The sequence below is a fragment of the Vipera berus genome, assembly GCF_964194415.1.
Source record: "Vipera berus genome assembly, chromosome: 5".
Classification (NCBI taxonomy): domain Eukaryota; kingdom Metazoa; phylum Chordata; class Lepidosauria; order Squamata; family Viperidae; genus Vipera; species Vipera berus.
In genome coordinates this window covers 99,787,424-99,804,011 of record NC_138207.1, presented here as the reverse complement: position 1 = coordinate 99,804,011, position 16,588 = coordinate 99,787,424, and the positions used below count along the sequence as shown (strand labels likewise).

Genomic DNA, 16,588 nt, shown 5'->3' with positions numbered 1-16,588 from the left:
GAAACCCTATACATTTCGGACAAATGGCTGTCCAGTCTCTTCTTAAAAACTTCCAATGTTGGAGCATTCACAGCTTCTGGTGGCAGGTTAATTGTCCACTGGTTAATTGTTCTAACTGTCAGGAAGTTTCTCCTTAGTTCTAGGTTGCTTGTCTCTCTGGTTAGTTTCCATCCATTGCTTCTTATCCTACCTTCGGGTGCTTTGGAGAATAGCTTGACTCTCTCTTCTTTGTGGCAGCCCCTGAGATATTGGAACACTGCTATCATGTCACCCCTCACCCTTCTCTTCGTTAATCTACACATACCCAATTCCAGCAACCGTTCCTTATATGTTTTAGTCTCCAGTCCCCTAATCATCTTGGTTGCTCTTCTCTGTACTCTTTCCAGAGTCTCGACATCTTTTTTACACCATGGTCCAATCCCCCGCTCAGGCAGGAGACCCTAACTTATCCCTCTTTTCTTGTTGACTAAGAGAACCACTGCTAAAGCAGGATAGAATAGCAGAGTTGAGTGGGACCTTGGAGGTCCTCTAGTCCAGCCCCCTGCTTCAGCAGGAGAACCTATACCATTTCAGACAACTGAGGCAACCATTTCAGATTCCGTCTGTTAGGTGAGGAAGCTGCTTCGGAGAAACTCAGTGTGTTGTTTGGGTCTGACACACAACCTATTTGAATTTCACCCAGCGTTGCAGGGTACACCCTGGATCTCATTCATTTTTCCCTCCTTGAAGCACAGCGTTGGCAAAACAAAGTCTCCTCTGATGGGGGGGGGTGTGCCTACGCGTCATTGACAAGGGGGAATAAAAGCAAAGGCTGTTTGTTTGCCCCCAGTGTATGAGCATTTAAAATAAGTGGAAATAAAATCCCTGGTTTCCCCCCCAAAAAAAAACTTTCCACTGCCAACTAATTAACTGGAACAAAGGCTTTGTCAGCTTCACGTGAAGCGTAATAGAGGTGGCATCCTAAATTACATATTTTCCTTTACAAGTGTTCATAATATGGAACACACAATGAACCACATGCTTTGGGTTAATAACTAGTTTCACACTTTGAAAAGAGCTGTGAAATGAAATTCAACATTGTTCTCTTCGCCTATGTATCATTCTATCTGAGCTTGGCCACGACAGCCCTCTCTCTCTCTCTCTCTCTCTCTCTCTCTCTCTCTCTCTCTCTCTCTCTCTCTCTCTCTCTCTCTCTCTCTCACTCTCTCCCACTCTCTCCCACTCTCTCTCTCTCTCTCTCACATGCACACTTTCATAAGTTCTGAAAAAATGTCCCCAGATTTTATGACAGAAACAGAATGTTTGTATTAATCGCTTTTGAAATAATGATATGGCTATCTGCTGCAAATAGATTTTTATGGACTGGATTTTGCTACACCTTGCATATCCATTTATTATAATTACTGCACACCTCTCTTGCTGAAAGTTCCTATTTTTACATGTTTATAATTAGGTTGTGCTTTTTGCAGTTGGTAGTCCCAGAATGCTTATAGGAAAATCCGTCGGACTTTTACACTAGTTTCCAGCTGATTTTCCTATCTGCGTGTGCTTGTGTGTGTGTCTGCCTGCCTATATCTATCTATCTATCTGTCTGTCTGTCTGTCTGTCTGTCTGTCTGTCTGTCTGTCTGTCTGTCTGTCTGTCTGTCTATCTATCTATCTATCTATCTATCTATCTATCTATCTATCTATCTATCTATCTATCTATCTATCTATCTATCATCTATCTATCTATCTAACAGGGGGACTGTCCTAAAAGCAATCTTTAACTGAAGAGAAGATTGACAGGAAGGTCGGGGACCAAGGGCATCTATACGAAACTGAACACAGACATCGAGTGAAATGTTGACATCTAATTCATCGAGAAAGCCACCGAGAGGTTGGAAATAAGTAATTGCCATAAAGACACTTAGAGCTAATTTGGAAAAGGGTGGACTAAATAATTTAAAAGAGACTGAAGCAAAGGCTGACAGAGACAGAAAGCAGGTGAGCAGAAGAAAATGCAATGAATAAAACAGATGGACAGCAAAACTGAACAGGCACAGAGGAGGCATGCAAAGAAAATTGAGAGACCCATCAGGATACAGATGTGGGAGAAAATCATATTGGCTTTACAGACATTTATCATGAGTCGTTACATTTTTTCATAAACAAGTTAGTAAGGAATTAATGTTTGCCCCCCTTCTCTCTCTCTCTCTCTCTCTCTCTCTCTCTCTCTCTCTCTCTCTCTCTCTCTCTCTCTCTCTCTCTCTCTCTCTCTCTCTCTCTCTCTCTCTGTCTCTCTGTGTGTGTGTGTGTGTGTCAATTTGGCTGTGGATCCCTGTGTATTCATCTAAGGGTATGGTGTTACTAACAAGTAAGATGAAACAAAGTCTTCTGTAAGTTGATGCTACAATATCTACTTAGATTATGGGTCCCTAGCTATTCCTCCAGTTACATTAATGTGCCTCGTCTTAATATTTCTACTTATGTTGAGTTATATTTAAAAAAAATCCCTTCTCACCCTTATGGGTGGAATGTGTCTTCCTCAATCTTTGGTCCTCCACCAGACGCCTGGTGTGTGTGTGTGTGTGTGTATTTTGTTGAGAGTTGGGCCCAGGATCTTAGCTGTTCCTACCACCCCACTCTTCTAGACCAAGATCTCCGATGTTATTCCTGGGATTTGTTGAAGCAACACTCCCAGCTTAAGAATCACGGCCCTGATTCGCTTTTGACTTTACTTTCCACATCCTCTCTAGTTCCTCCTTCAGGCCTTGCTACCTCTCCAGTTTCTTCTTTCTGACGTTGATTGTTGCTTTCACCATCGCTGTCTTCTGCTCTATGTCTTGTTGATGAGCTGACTCTCTGGATTTGGAAATCCCACAGGATCTTAGCTTTTTCTTATTCTTATTCTCCATGGGCTTCTGGGTAGGGTCTCCCATATATGCATTCTCTACTTTCCATCTCTCCATCTTTTCGGTCATCATATTGATGTATTCTCATTGTGTTCCCTTTTCATTGTTTATTTTTGGTTCTACTTTTTTACTTCTGTTTACGAGCTTTTCCGTTTTTCTTCCTTTTTTTATTATTGTAAGCAGTCTAGAGTCGCCCCACGATGACACAGGCAATAAATAAATGCAACAACAACAACAATAATGATACACACACCCATATATAGATACACCCACACATACGCACATGCAAGCACGCACACACACACACTTTCCCATAATATGGATAGTTTTGTACTCAAATATCAGTGACATGGAACATTCTTCTAAGCAAGTTTTATATATACACTTTTTTGTACAAAATCCATACAACTGGGAAATCTGAAAGAGCATCTAGGAGGCGTCCCAGGGAATGTTTGCTTAAAAGTAGAAAACAATTTTCTACAGCATTTAAAAGATGTTAAGTTGGGCAAAGAGAGGGTTGTCACTAAATTAGAGATGAAAAGAAGGAGGAGGAGAAGGAGGAGGATGAGAAGAAGGAGGAGGAGAAGGAGGAGGAGAAGGAGAAGGAGGAGGAGGAGAAGAAGAAGAAGAAGAAGAAGAAGAAGAAGAAGAAGAAGAAGAAGAAGAAGAAGAAGAAGAAGAAGAAGAAGAAGAAGAAGAAGAAGAAGAAGAAGAAGAAGAAGAAGAAGAAGAAGAAGAATCTATTATTTGTCTTGGTGAATAATGCAGCCAAGTCAATGATTGGTGCTAGATCCTTGTAGTCTTCTGTGACAGCTGAAAGGGAAGACAGGATGGTGAAGGCAAAAAATAGAAACAGTACCAACAGTTTGTTTCAAAGAGGCATCAATTGGCAACTCCACTTTGTAAGCATGTGCATCAACAACCAATACGGCAGGCTATCTTTTTGTGTGTGTGCAGCACAGCTTGTTAGTGAACAGAGGGAAAATATTTTGACAGCAGTTCGAGACATGCTCTGTGGTGCTCAATAGCCTGGTTGAAAGGAAAGTTCAGGGACAATGGGAAGTTAAATATGAATCCACAGTAGTTGTATAACTAATTTGAAGGGAAACTGCTGGAAAACTAGAGAGCCAGTTTGGTCTAGTGCAGGGATAGGCAACCTTGGCTCTTTTATGACTTGTGGACTTCAACTCCCAGAATTCCTGAGCCAACCATGCTGAGGAAAAAGGGAGAGGTTTCCATGCTGAACCATGCTGGCTCAGGAATTCTGGGAGTTGAAGTCCACGAGTCATAAAAGAGCCAAGGTTGCCTACCCCTGGCCTAGGCCTAGGCCACTTTATGACTCGTGGACTTCAACTCCCAGAATTCCTGAGCCAGCCATGCTGAGGGAAAAGGGAGAGGTTTCCATGCTGAGCCAGGCTGGCCCAGGAATTCTGGGAGTTGAAGTCCATGAGTCATGAAGGGGCCATTGTTCCCCCATGCTGGCTCAGGAGTTCTGGGAGTTGAAGTCTACGAGTCATAAAAGAGCCAATGTTGCCTACCCCTGGTCTAGTGGTTAAGGTACCAGATCAGAAAGCAGGAGACCATGAGTTCTAGTACCGCCTCAGCTGTGAAAGTCAGCCAGCTAACTTCGGGCAAGTCAACAGGAGATTGGGACTTCTAGTTCTGCTTTAGGCATGAAAGCCAACTGGGTGACTTTGGGCCAATCACCAGGAGACGGTGAGTTCTAGTCCTGCGTTAGCCATGAAAGCCAGCTAGGTGAGTTTGGGCCAGTCACTCTCTTTCAGCCCAACCTATCTCACAGGGTGCTTGTCCTGGGCAAAATAGGAGAAGGAAGGTGCATTGAATATGTTCGTCACTGTGAGTCATTTGTAAAAATAATAAAGAGCAGGTAGAAATAAATAAAAATAAAACCAAGTCTTGAACTAGAGAATATGTTCTGGTCCTCAACCATGGACAGAGAAGTGGCCTCAGTTGTACCAAAGGCCTTGATAAGCCACAATATGACTTCAGGTTTGATTCTACCTCCATCTCCACATTGAAGGCTTGCCTCTCTGTTATCTGCTCTACAAGGACCCAAATTGCAAGCTTAGGTTGGAGAATATCTCCATAATTTTGATGCCATAGAAAGAGACTTTCCTAATGGCACAAGTTTATCTCCTAGGTCAGATGCAAACATTCAGAAGAAGGTGCTTCTTCCTGTGATCTTAGAACATAGCATTATCACAGGGATGGAAGGGACCTTTAAGGTCTTCTAGTTCAAGATGCTACACCATCTTGCGGAGAAGGGCTAGCTCTTCATAACTGAAAAAAATGAATTCACGGATGTGTCCTACTTTAACACCAGAACGTTTGATGCTTCTTTCTAAGAAATGTCCATAGCTTTCCTTTAGGAAACCAAGCTGAAATTTTGAGAAAAGCTGAAATTATCTCTAAATACATCGTCAGAAGTGTTCATTTCCTGCCTTTTTTTTCTTCTTCACGAAAATTGATACGATTGGCTGCCTAGAAGGATTTCTTTCTTTTACCTTGCATTTGTGTTAGTTAATCCTCACTGCTTTTTTCCCAGCCTCAAGAATTGTCCCTTTGTTCTGTACCAGCCTGCTACCGGCCCTGCAGAAAAGGCAGGGACAACCCCTTTTTACAAGAAGGCAAGAGGCTGGAATTACGCCTGCCAAATTTATTACCACAAAAACAAACGGAACAAGACAAACCAAGAAACAGGAGCTTTAAGAAACATGAACTATTCAAGCGGTTGCCTTCAGCAAACCAGCCCTCCCACACATTCCCCTTAAATACAGTTCAGGGCGTGGCTTCTCTGTGCCTCCTTCCGAGGAGCCCCATTGCCTTCCTCTGTTTACTCCTAATTGACTGCCTCCTGCGTCGGGCATCCTTGAACAGGGCCAGCTGTGGGTCATCTTCATCCACACTGTCAGGCTCACACAGCTGGGTCTCCGTGGTGACCAAGTGGGAGGGGCCTGGCTGAGGGCTCTCATCAGCAAGATCTTCAACCCCCTCAGCAAGGTCTTCAACACCCCCCTCCTCCTCTGAGTCGTCCGACCCAACTGCCGAACCCACAGGCTGACCCTGAATCACAACACCCTTTGCCAGTAGCACAACAAGCGGATGGCTATTATTTTGTGCCGGTGAGCCCTTCAGTTCAGGTTTTTGTACCAGCAGTTGGTCTATCCTTCCAGCAGTTTAGTTTTCAAGGCAGCTGTTTTTGATTTACTCTGCATTGCTTTGTTGAAAAAGAGATTTTTTTAATTTTCTTTTAATGCTTCAAGTGAAACAATAAAAGAGCCGCAATATTTGGAAAGATCATTTGGAGCATGGTAGATGGGGTTCATTTGTTTTCCCACCTGTTCTCCTTTCCTCTTCCAAATGCACTTCTGTAACACTCCAGGGAAAGACACAATCTTTTTTTCTTTTTCTTTTTTGGCATCACAGAATTTTTTTGTGAGATTTTACCATTTCAAACCAGGGGACAAGTCGCTTCGGTTTTCTGAATGCCATATTTTTCAACTGCAGGATTCATCCAGGAATTGTCTGCCTTGTTAAGCAGTTTCAACCGTATCTGTCATCAAATTTCTTTGGGTAAGTAACAGAATAACGAAGTCGGAAGGGACCTTGGAGGTCTTCTAGTCCAATCCCCGGGCTCAAGCAGGAAACTCTCGATCATTCCAGACAAGTGGCTGTCCAGTTTCTTCTTACAAGCCTCCAGTGATGGAGCACCCACAATGTTCTGTACCAGCCTGCTACCTGCCCTGCAGAAAAGGCAGGGACAACCCCTTTTACAAGAAGGCAAGAGGCTGGAATTACGCCTGCCAAATTTATAGCTACAAAAACAAACAAGACACGAACCAAGAAACCGGAGCTTTAAGAAGCATGAACCATCCGAGCGGTTGCCTTCAGCAAACCAGCCCTCCCAGACATTCCCCTTATATAGAGTTCAGGACGTGGCTTCTCTGTGCCTCCTTCCGAGAAGCCCCATTGCCTTCCTCTGTTTACTCCTAATTGACTGCCTCCTGCGTCGGGCGTCCTTGAACAGGGTCAGCTGTGGGTCATCTTCATCCACGCTGTCAGGCTCACACAGCTGGGTCTCCGTGGTGACCAAGTGGGAGGGGCCTGGCTGAGGGCTCTCATCAGCAAGATCTTCAACCCCCTCAGCAAGGTCTTCAACACCCCTCTCCTCCTCCTCTGAGTCATCCGACCCAACTGCCGAACCCACAGGCTGACCCTGAATCACAACACACAACTTCTGAAGGCAACTCCTTCCACTGGTTGATTGTCCTCACTGTTGGGAAATTTCTCCTTAGTTCCAGGTTGCTTCTGTCCTTGATTAGTTTCCATCTGTTGCTTCTTGTCCTGCCTTCGGGGGCTTTGGAGAACAGCGGTTAAATATTGTGCAACTCTTCTCAAGCATTAGAAGCCAGCTTTGCTTTGGATTCCCTTTCTCAAGTCCAAGACTTCAAAGAGTTTCTGAAGGTAGCTGTTGAGGAAACTATAAATAAAAGATAAACAAAAACAAATCCACTCAATTTTTTCACTTGAACCTCTTTTGCTTTAAAGCAGTGGTTTTGTAAATCCCTTTGTACAACAATTTAAAAAAAAAATCTGAAGGGACTATGAAAAGGAAAAAGGTCAGCCTTGCTGATTGCCTCAGACATCAAAATTGTTCAAATAGCAATAACAGCAACGGTGGTGGTTCGGAGCAGGAAAAAAAAACAATTCTCTGGAGGAAGCGAGAGATCACTTGATTTCAAGTGTTCGAGGAGGATCTTCACAGATGTTGTTTATTTTTCAATAGCCATCCCGAGGCGAGCAAGCAACACATTTGCGACTTTTCTCCTCTTCTCTGGTTGCTTTCTTGTTGCCATGAAAACAGCACAGGCTCCGTCTCTGAGCCCCAGCCCCAGAAGGTAACGTTTCCATGGCCATAAAAGGCACGGCCTTGGCAAGTGGTGGAGCCAAGCAAAGCCCCAACTGGTGAAGGAGGGAAGAGGAGGCTTTATCCAGCTGTGGGGAACATCAGGAGATTAAAATCCATAAGTGAAGGGCATGTGGAGAGCTGTAATAATCAGAGGCAGGGAAAAGAACTGACAACCTGGGAGAGTAGAATCAGAGTTATTGGAGAGCAATTGGAGAGTCTTTAGCCCGAGGCTTCTGAACAGGGCTTATTTATTTAAGAAGTAACTACTTGAAAAGTTTTCCAGCTTTCATAGCAAGCTAATTCAGTCTCTCTCCCTCCTCTCTCCTCTCTCTTTTTCTTTTTCTCTTTCTCTCCTCTCCTGTCCTCTCATCATCACTCTCTCCTCTCTCCTCTCTCTCCTTACTGTACCTCTTTCTCTCTCTCCTCTCTTTCTCCCTCTTCTTCTCCTCTCCTCTCCTCTCCTCTCCTCCCCTCCCCTCCCCTCCCCTCCATTCTCCTCTCTCTCCTTTCTCTTTCTTTCTCTCCCTTCTCTTCCCTCTCTTTCTCTTCTCTCCCCCCCCGTCTCTGTCTTTGTCTCTGTCTTCTAAATCTGACATCATTTCCCATCTTCACTTCCACAATGGCTGACTAGCAATGAAATTAAATAAGAGATGCTCTGGTGAGAAAAGTAAGCTGAACTTAAGCCAACAGCGATTTTCCTGGAGTGGCTTGTATTTGAGAGGAGGCAACCTGCTTGTTTTGAATAAAGAAACGAGACTTAGAGCACACTCGCTGTGCTTTGTCTGTTAATTATGGCCAAAGAAAAGCTGGGTAGTTTTTGAGTTCAGCGTTCCTATGGTAATAGCAGGTTCCAGTGTGGAAACATTCTGGAATGGGCCACGGGTTAAATTCATGACTGCTCTCACTGCTTTTCGGAAGAACAGTATTGTTAATTGCACACAACTCAAGAACTGATGTAAGTTAACCCTAAACCTAAATTAACTTAATGTGCAGAATCTTACATTCAGATTAGGAAGAACATTGTGTGTGTGTGTGTGTGTGTATTCAGTAAGTTCTGAGGTATTGAAGAAGCATCAACATTGGCTTTAAATCTCCAACAACATTAACATTAACAATACTCAAAGGAAGAAGCAGCATACAACTAACAAACCCCCTTTGCCCGATCCAACCCAATGAGAAACAGCCCCACTAAAACTGAGCAAATGATTTATCCCCTTAGATTGAAATACACAGGCCCACAACCACCCCCTCAAAGAAAACATGCAGATACCTTCAAATATCCCTTAAAAAGTCACATCAACAAACACACCAGAGATAAACAGAAAAGCACCCCAGACTGCAGCCCCCCCCCAAAAAAAGAAAGGTGAGTGTTGGTAATAGGAGATTCTATCCTCACCACAGATGGGGACTGATGCCAAGAAATTAAAAGACGCTTGCTCCTGGGGAAGAAAGCCATGGCAAATCTAGACAGCACACTAAAAAGCAGAGACATCACCCTGTCAACAAAAGTGCATATAGTCAAGGCGATGGTCTTTCCAGTTGCAATGTATGGCAGTGGAAGTTGGACCATAAGAAAGGCTGAGTGCCAAAGAATGGAGGCCTTTGAACTCTGGTGCTGGAGAAGACTCCTGCGAGTCCCTTGGACTGCAAGGCGATCAAACCGGTCAGTCCTAGAGGAGATCAACCCTGACTGCTCTTTAGAAGGCCAGATCCTGAAGTTGAAACTCAAATATTTTGGCCACCTAATGAGAAGGAAGGACTCACTGGAGAAGAGCCTAATGCTGGGAAAGGTTGAGGGCAAGAGAAGAAGGGGACGACAGAAAACGAGGTAGCTGGATGCAGTCACTGAAGCAGTAGGCATGAGCTTAAATGGACTCCAAAGATGGTAGAGGACAGGAAGGCCTGGAGGAACGTTGTCTATGAGGTCGTGATGGGTCAGACATGACTTTGCAACTAACAACAACAACAATCCTCAAAGGAACAGAATCATCCATCTGCAGACCGGACATACAATCCAGGGAGGTATGTTGTCTCCCTGGAGCAAAAATCAAAGATGTGGCTGAGAATCTAACCAAAATAATTAGGCCTATTGATTACTACCCTTTCCTCCTCCTCCTCCACATTGGGACAAATGACACAACAAAGAACCTGAGTACAATCAGGGCTTTTTTTCTCATAGAACGCTCAGAACGGAGTTCCGGCACCTTTTTTGGATGGAACCTTGTAGGGTAGGCAAGGTGGGTTGTATGACATGTGTGAGTTCCGGCACCTTTTCTTTTACAAAAAAAGCACTGGGTACAATAATGAGACTACAAACAACTAGGCCAGGGGTAGGTGACCTTGGGTCTTTTATGAGCAACCCCGATCCCATGGTCTGTTCCAAGGCCCAATTAAAATTGATGTGAGACTCAGTAAACTAGAAGTAATACTACAAACCTCTATTCCTTTCCTTTGTATGGTTTCCCTCTGGAATGCCAGAGCCTGCTAGAACTGCCATCTGCAAGAGTCCATTTTGCTTTATTTTGATAGGTATTATTACTCGGCAAGAAGCAGAAGAACTGCTGATGAACAAGACTGAAGGGACATTCCTAGTACGGGTCAGTGATAAAATCTGGGGATATGCCCTCTCTTACCGCCACCAGAGTGGCTTCAAACACTTCTTGGTGGATGCGTCAGGGGACTTCTACAGCTTCCTGGGAGTGGATCCCATCCATCATGCAACACTCACAGATCTTATTGATTTTCACAAGGTATGAGTCACTAAGGAAAGACCAGTCCCTGACCTGGTGGAATATGGACAAAATTCAGATTTGTTGACAGACTTAGCTCCAGGTAAACTGAATCTAGTTCCAAAAATGTGAGAAGAGGCTGTGGCCGTTGCAGAAGATTGCAGCAGTGTGGGCCACTCTAGCTTGCATTACTAAATTCAATTTGGTGTCTAAATATGATTCCCCAAATAAGGGGTGCCTGTGTTCCATTGCAACACAGGCGACAGAGCAGGAAACTGACAGGAAACTGTGCAAATAAGGTGAAGATTTCGTGTGAATGTCATCTGTATTATATGCGTATGCACAAAATTATTCTGTCAGTTACTAAGTGAGTAATTGGCAAAGACATATGCTACAAACCATTCATGCCAGTCTCAAAACCTGGTCTTTTGTAGCTAACTTAGGACCTGAACTTAATTTTTGATTCTCTTTTACTGCGCAGTATAGTTTGAGCTCAGCATGGTTTAGCCCAGGGGTCCCCAACCTGGGGGCTGCGCTCCATTACCAGGCTGTGACCTATGTGCAACTGGGCTGTATGAGTAGCGGGCACCCGCACACACAATCTGACTCATGTGAGTGGCAGATGCCGGTGCTCGCAGCCCCTCATGTGAGGGGTGGGCAGGTGTGCTTGCAGCCCCACCTGTGCAAGTGATGGGCAGATGTGCTGGCAGCCCCACTTGCATGAGTGATGAGAGCCAGCAATTGCAGCCCCACTGGTGAGCCTGCCACTCACAAAAATAAAGGTTCACACGCACCCTTGCCCCTCGCAGAAAACTATCCTGTCTTCCCCCCTCCTCCCCTGCACCAGGCCACCCATCTGGAAAGTTTGGGGAAGACTGGTTTAGCCAACTTGGCTGACCTTAGATCTTAGAAGATAAGCAGGGTCAGCCTTGGTTAGAACTGAGATGGAGGACCACCTGAGAACTTCAGAATAAATCAGAGATGGTGGCAAAAAATCACACAGCCAAGAAAACATGATAATTGTCCTCATTAGAAACTCAGTTCACCTCAAGAGCTCTCTCCTGTTAAGCTATGAAATTTACTGTCATTAAGATGGCTGTAGTGCTTCTTAGCTTGCCTACGGAAGGGGACAGAAGGGGAGAGCTTGGGATCCACAAGTGTTCCCTATCAGCATGAGAGCCGAAGCTGCTGGGGAGAAGTTTTGGCAAACCCAAGTTTCTTCTCATAAGAATGGCTGGAAGATTAATTGGACAAGGTGACCTGAACTGTCAGAGACGGGAGGAAAAGTTTTACTCTTTTCATGATCTGTTTCCCGCCATATATTGCCAGAGCTAGCTTTCCTTCTATCGTACCCGGTATGCTACGCCTAATAAAGTTTACATTAGAGATTGCCATGTCTCTGATGTTTTACTTCACTGGGCTTTTCAGCCGGAACGTGACACTTTAGTTTGGTCTGGCTGGGGATGTTACGATGGGAGAGGTTGAACAGAGTTATTATGAAGATCTTCTCTCTTTTAAAAATACCTCAAAATCATGCTAAAAATCCCATCATTCCCCCCCCCGCCGCTTTAGTCCTACTCAGTCATGCTCGACCAATTTTGCAACATTACAACGTGGTTTTAAGTTTGTAGACAGAGAAGCACTTCAAACTTACTGAACTATCGATAGAAATGAAGACTTGCCCTAATCAATATTTTTTTCATCCCACCGATGACATTTATTTTGCATTCGCAGGAGGAAATAATAACATCTTCTGGTGGCGAGTTGCTTCTGGAGCCTTGCAAGCAGGCGAAGAGTACTCCTGACTATAATTTGTTATTTGAATGACTGCTTTTATGTTTTCCTCATCTTCTTCCAGACCCTAGTAGAGGTTCTGAAGAACCGAAATTGTTAGCAAAAGATCCCCTCTCTCAGAAGTAAGGTAATTATTATGGCCAGATCATCATCGGCAACCTGTACGAACAGATGCCTTACGTAGACGATCCAAGTTTCTATCTACATGCATTATTTATGTCATGCATAATACAAAGCAGGGAGCAGCTGGACCTGATAGTTGTATAATCGTACACAATGAATGCCCAGTAAAGATCAATTCCCCCTTTGATTTTTCAAAAGTTTTTCATTATTAGCAATTACGAGGTTGTAGGATTGCCTCTACATGCGTGCTAGTCGTTTCCAACTCTAGGGGCCGGTGCTCATCTCCGTTTCAAAGCCGAAGAGCCAGCGCTTGTCCGAGGACGTCTCCGTGGTCATGTGGCCGGCATGACTAGATGCCAAAGGTGCACGGAACGCTGTTACCTTCCCACCGTAGCGGTCCCTATTTTTCTACTTGCATTTTTACGTGCTTTCAAACTGCTAGGTTGGCAGAAGCTGGGACGAGTAACAGGCGCTCACTCTGTTACGCGGCACTCGGGATTTGACCCGCCAAACTGCCGACCTTCTGATCGATAGGCTCAGCGTCCTAACCCACTGAGCCACCGTGTCATTGAACAGTATCACCTGTTAAAAATTATGAATGGTTCTTGGGTGTTCTGATACCCTGTATATTTTTCTGAGGACAATGTAGTTAAAACTGCCTACTGTCAACAAGGAAACTGCCATTGGCCATCTTAATAGTAGAAGATAACTTGTCCACAACTTGTCCCAAAGGTGATTTTTCCAAAGCCAACTGGACTTCCTTTGTTTTTTTTTCCTTGAAGATGTTTTACTTCTCATCAACTTCAGCTGAAGTGAAGTGAAGTTGCCTTTTGAAAAACCATATTTGGGGACAATTGTGATCTGGAGGACTGAGAATCTCCATAGATATTTCTCCACCAATTGCAAAATGTACTGGCTAAACTTTCTGGTGACCCATCTCGTAGTTGCAAGTCAGTAGTTGAGGATGTGACCTCTAAAACGACATTTCATGACACACTCTAGTTTTGGGGGAAAAAATGGTTGAAATTCTCCATCATGAAGGAATGGATGGAGTTTGGCTGAGAAGGCCAAATTGACTTCTTTGATGAAATAACATCTACATTTATTGCTGACTGGAAACACCTCAATAGAATTTTTTGCATGAAACAGAAAAAAAACCAGCAACTTATAACTAAGATTTCGAAGATTAGATTATAGAATGAAGGGGGTCATGTTGTAACTTTAGAGCTAAATGTACAATTGTTCTCATAACTGCTGTGAAGGAGATTGGAAGCTACTTCTGTTTGTTATTTTTCTTTCTTAGCTATTTTTTTCTTTTACCTTTTTCTTTTATTTATTTATTTATTTTAATTCCATTTATATCCCGCCCTTCTCCGAAGACTCAGGGCGGCTTACAAGCTTAGCAGTAGCCTTCATTCTATGTATATGCCTGCTTATTAGGGCTTTTTCACACACACCCCAAGCGGCATTATTACAAAGTCAGCTTAATTGCCCCCAACAATCTGGGTTCTCATTTCTTGTACCTTTTACCTTCCTATTTCGCTCTTTCTGTTGCTTTATATTTGTTTGTATTCATTTTTAGCTTCTTTTTTAAAAAAATATCCTTATAATAGGTATTATATATGAAAATATATATGCGAAATGAAGTTGGGTGTCTTCCTTTTGCTATGAATGTCAGGAATCAGGGCAAGGACCATTAAAATATTCCCCACTGGGCTCATTCGGAGTGGATTTTAAAGTCCTTGGAGGTTTGTCCCCATTTTGGCAGTGAATTTTGAGATGGTTAAAATCCGTCATTGGCAGACTGAGAAACATCATTTAAAGCAAACGTTGTCTACACCCAAGTGTACTAAGCTGGTGTGTTTCCTGCTTGTTTCCCAAAGGCAAAGAAACTTTACGTTTATGAAAGAGAGTTTATTTTCAAAATTCGAGCAAAGTATATCCTCAAATCCCTTTAATACCGTTGCAATATCTAATGCCTTAAAAGCCACACACAAAGACACAATTCCATTAAGCAGGCAACAAAAACTTTAAGAGTGAATGAACCAAATGCTTTGAAACATAAACAACAACAAAAGAAGAAAGGATATTAACAAAATGGTAAATCTGTTGGATTTCTTTTGAAATTAGGTGGGTGGGAATTATCTTCCAGAATAACCGCTTCAGAGTTCTGGTTAGTAAGACGTGTTAAGAAGAAAGCTGAAGTAACGACACAAGAATTTTGCAACTTTTCCCATTAGAAACCAATATTTCCTGGAGACTGAGCAGGAAAGCTTTTGAGTGTTTTTCCTCTTGATGTTTTGAAGGCAAAGTGAAAAGCCTCAAATCTCCTACAAAACAAGGCTAGCCTGCATGGTTGATTGTTTTCAAAGTGGTCACTAGACGTCTTGCCAATCTATGAATCAGGTCTTACAAAATGAGAAAAAAACATAGGGAGACTGAGCAATCTCTGCCACTGGTCCCCCCCTTTAAATTTTGGTTACTTCTGATGTAGGGACTTGGACATGGAACAATGCTTTTAAATAAAGTTTTATATTTTCGTTTGCCCATCTCATTTTGAGAAGCTGAATCCTTTTGCAGAATACCTAACCTTACCTTGTGACTTGGACACATGGGGTGATCAGTTGGGAGACAGTCTCAATTGTTTTAAGCCAGTAGAAATGTCCGTTGAAGTAAGAACATATCTAAGAAGCAATGGAACATCCTTCAAAGGAGTGCTGTAAACATGGCTTAACCTGCAACTTTTTGGTACACTTCTGAACACATTTTATAAAATAGTCTACTAGGAACAAATTGCAGTCAGATCCACCTCCTTCAGTCACAATTGTGAAAAAAATAGTATCTCTGCTTTACACTGAGATGAAAACACATTTATTTATTTATTTTAAAAAACCCTCACCCATTCTCATCCATTCCTACACAGGTATACAGAAAACAACACAACCCCATCTCTTGGAAGTGTCAATAAAGGAGAATATTTGTAGTTCAGGGTTGAAATGAAGGGTCCTGTCTGTAAGAAAACAACCAAGCTCAGAGAACACCAAGGACCACTCCCTTAGACGTATGACAAAACAGAGGCAGTTAGGTCTAGTGGTGAAGGCACCAGGCTAGAATGCAGGAGATTGTGAGTACTAATTCATGAAAGCTGGCTAGGGGACTTTGAGTCAATCACCAGGAGATGATGAGTTGTAGTCCCACCTTAACCATGAAAGTGAGTTGGGTGACTTTGGGGCCAATCACCAGGAGACTGTGAGTTCTAGTCCCACCTGATTCATGAAAGATGGCCAGGGGACTGTGGACCATTCACCGGGAGACAGTGAGTTCTAGTCCCGCCTTAACCATGAAAGTCAGCTGGGTGACTTTGGGTCAATCACCAGAAGACAGTGAGTTCTAGTCATGTCTTAGCCATGAAAGCTGGCTAGGGGACTTTGGATCAATCTAACTTGTGATGATGAGCTGTAGTCCCACCTTAGCCATGAAAGTCAGCTGGGTAACTTTGGCCCAGTGACCAGGAGACTGTGAGTTCCAGTCCCATCTTATTCATGAAAGCTGGCCAGGGGACTGTGAACCAATCATCAGGAGACAGTGAGTTCTAGTCCCGCCTTATCCATGAAAGCCAGCTGGGTGACTTTAGGCCAGTCACCGGGAGACTGTGAGTTCTAGTCCCAACTTATTCATGAAAGCTGGCTGGGGGACTGTGGACCAATCACCAGGAGACAGTGAGTTCTAGTCCTGCCTTAGCCATGAAAGTCAGCTGGGTGACTTTGGGTCAGTCACCAGGCGACCGTGAATTCTAGTCCTGCCTTAGCTACGAAAGCCAGCTGGGTGATCTTGGGCCAATCATTCTCTTTTAGCCCAAATCATCTGTAGTTATTGTGGGGAAAATAAGAGGAGGAAGAAGTGCTGGATATGTTACTTGTAAATAAATAGTAAAGGCAGGATACAATCAAAGAAATATTTCATCCACCGAAAAGGATGCAAGCAAATATTATTCACTCTTAGAGTAAACCTTTCAAGACAGTGTCAACATACAGTAGTTAGTAAACCGCTATCCTGAGGACTGAAATTATGGGCTGGGATTGTTCTCGAGGGGTGATGGCTGGATTTTTAGGAGCAAGA

At 43.5% G+C, this 16,588-nt stretch overlaps 1 protein-coding gene across 1 annotated transcript in view; it reads left to right on the top strand.

Moving 5' to 3' along the window:
- The window catches only part of SH2D4B (SH2 domain containing 4B), an 84,414-nt gene extending 71,947 nt beyond the window's left edge, over positions 1–12,467 (top strand). The window contains exons 7-8 of the mRNA XM_081329745.1: positions 10,353–10,573; positions 12,287–12,467. Coding sequence (XP_081185871.1) covers positions 10,353–10,573; positions 12,287–12,379 — 314 coding nt within the window. The 3' untranslated portion in view covers positions 12,380–12,467. The remainder of the gene's footprint in view (positions 1–10,352; positions 10,574–12,286) is intronic.
- The last annotated feature ends 4,121 nt before the right edge of the window (positions 12,468–16,588 follow it).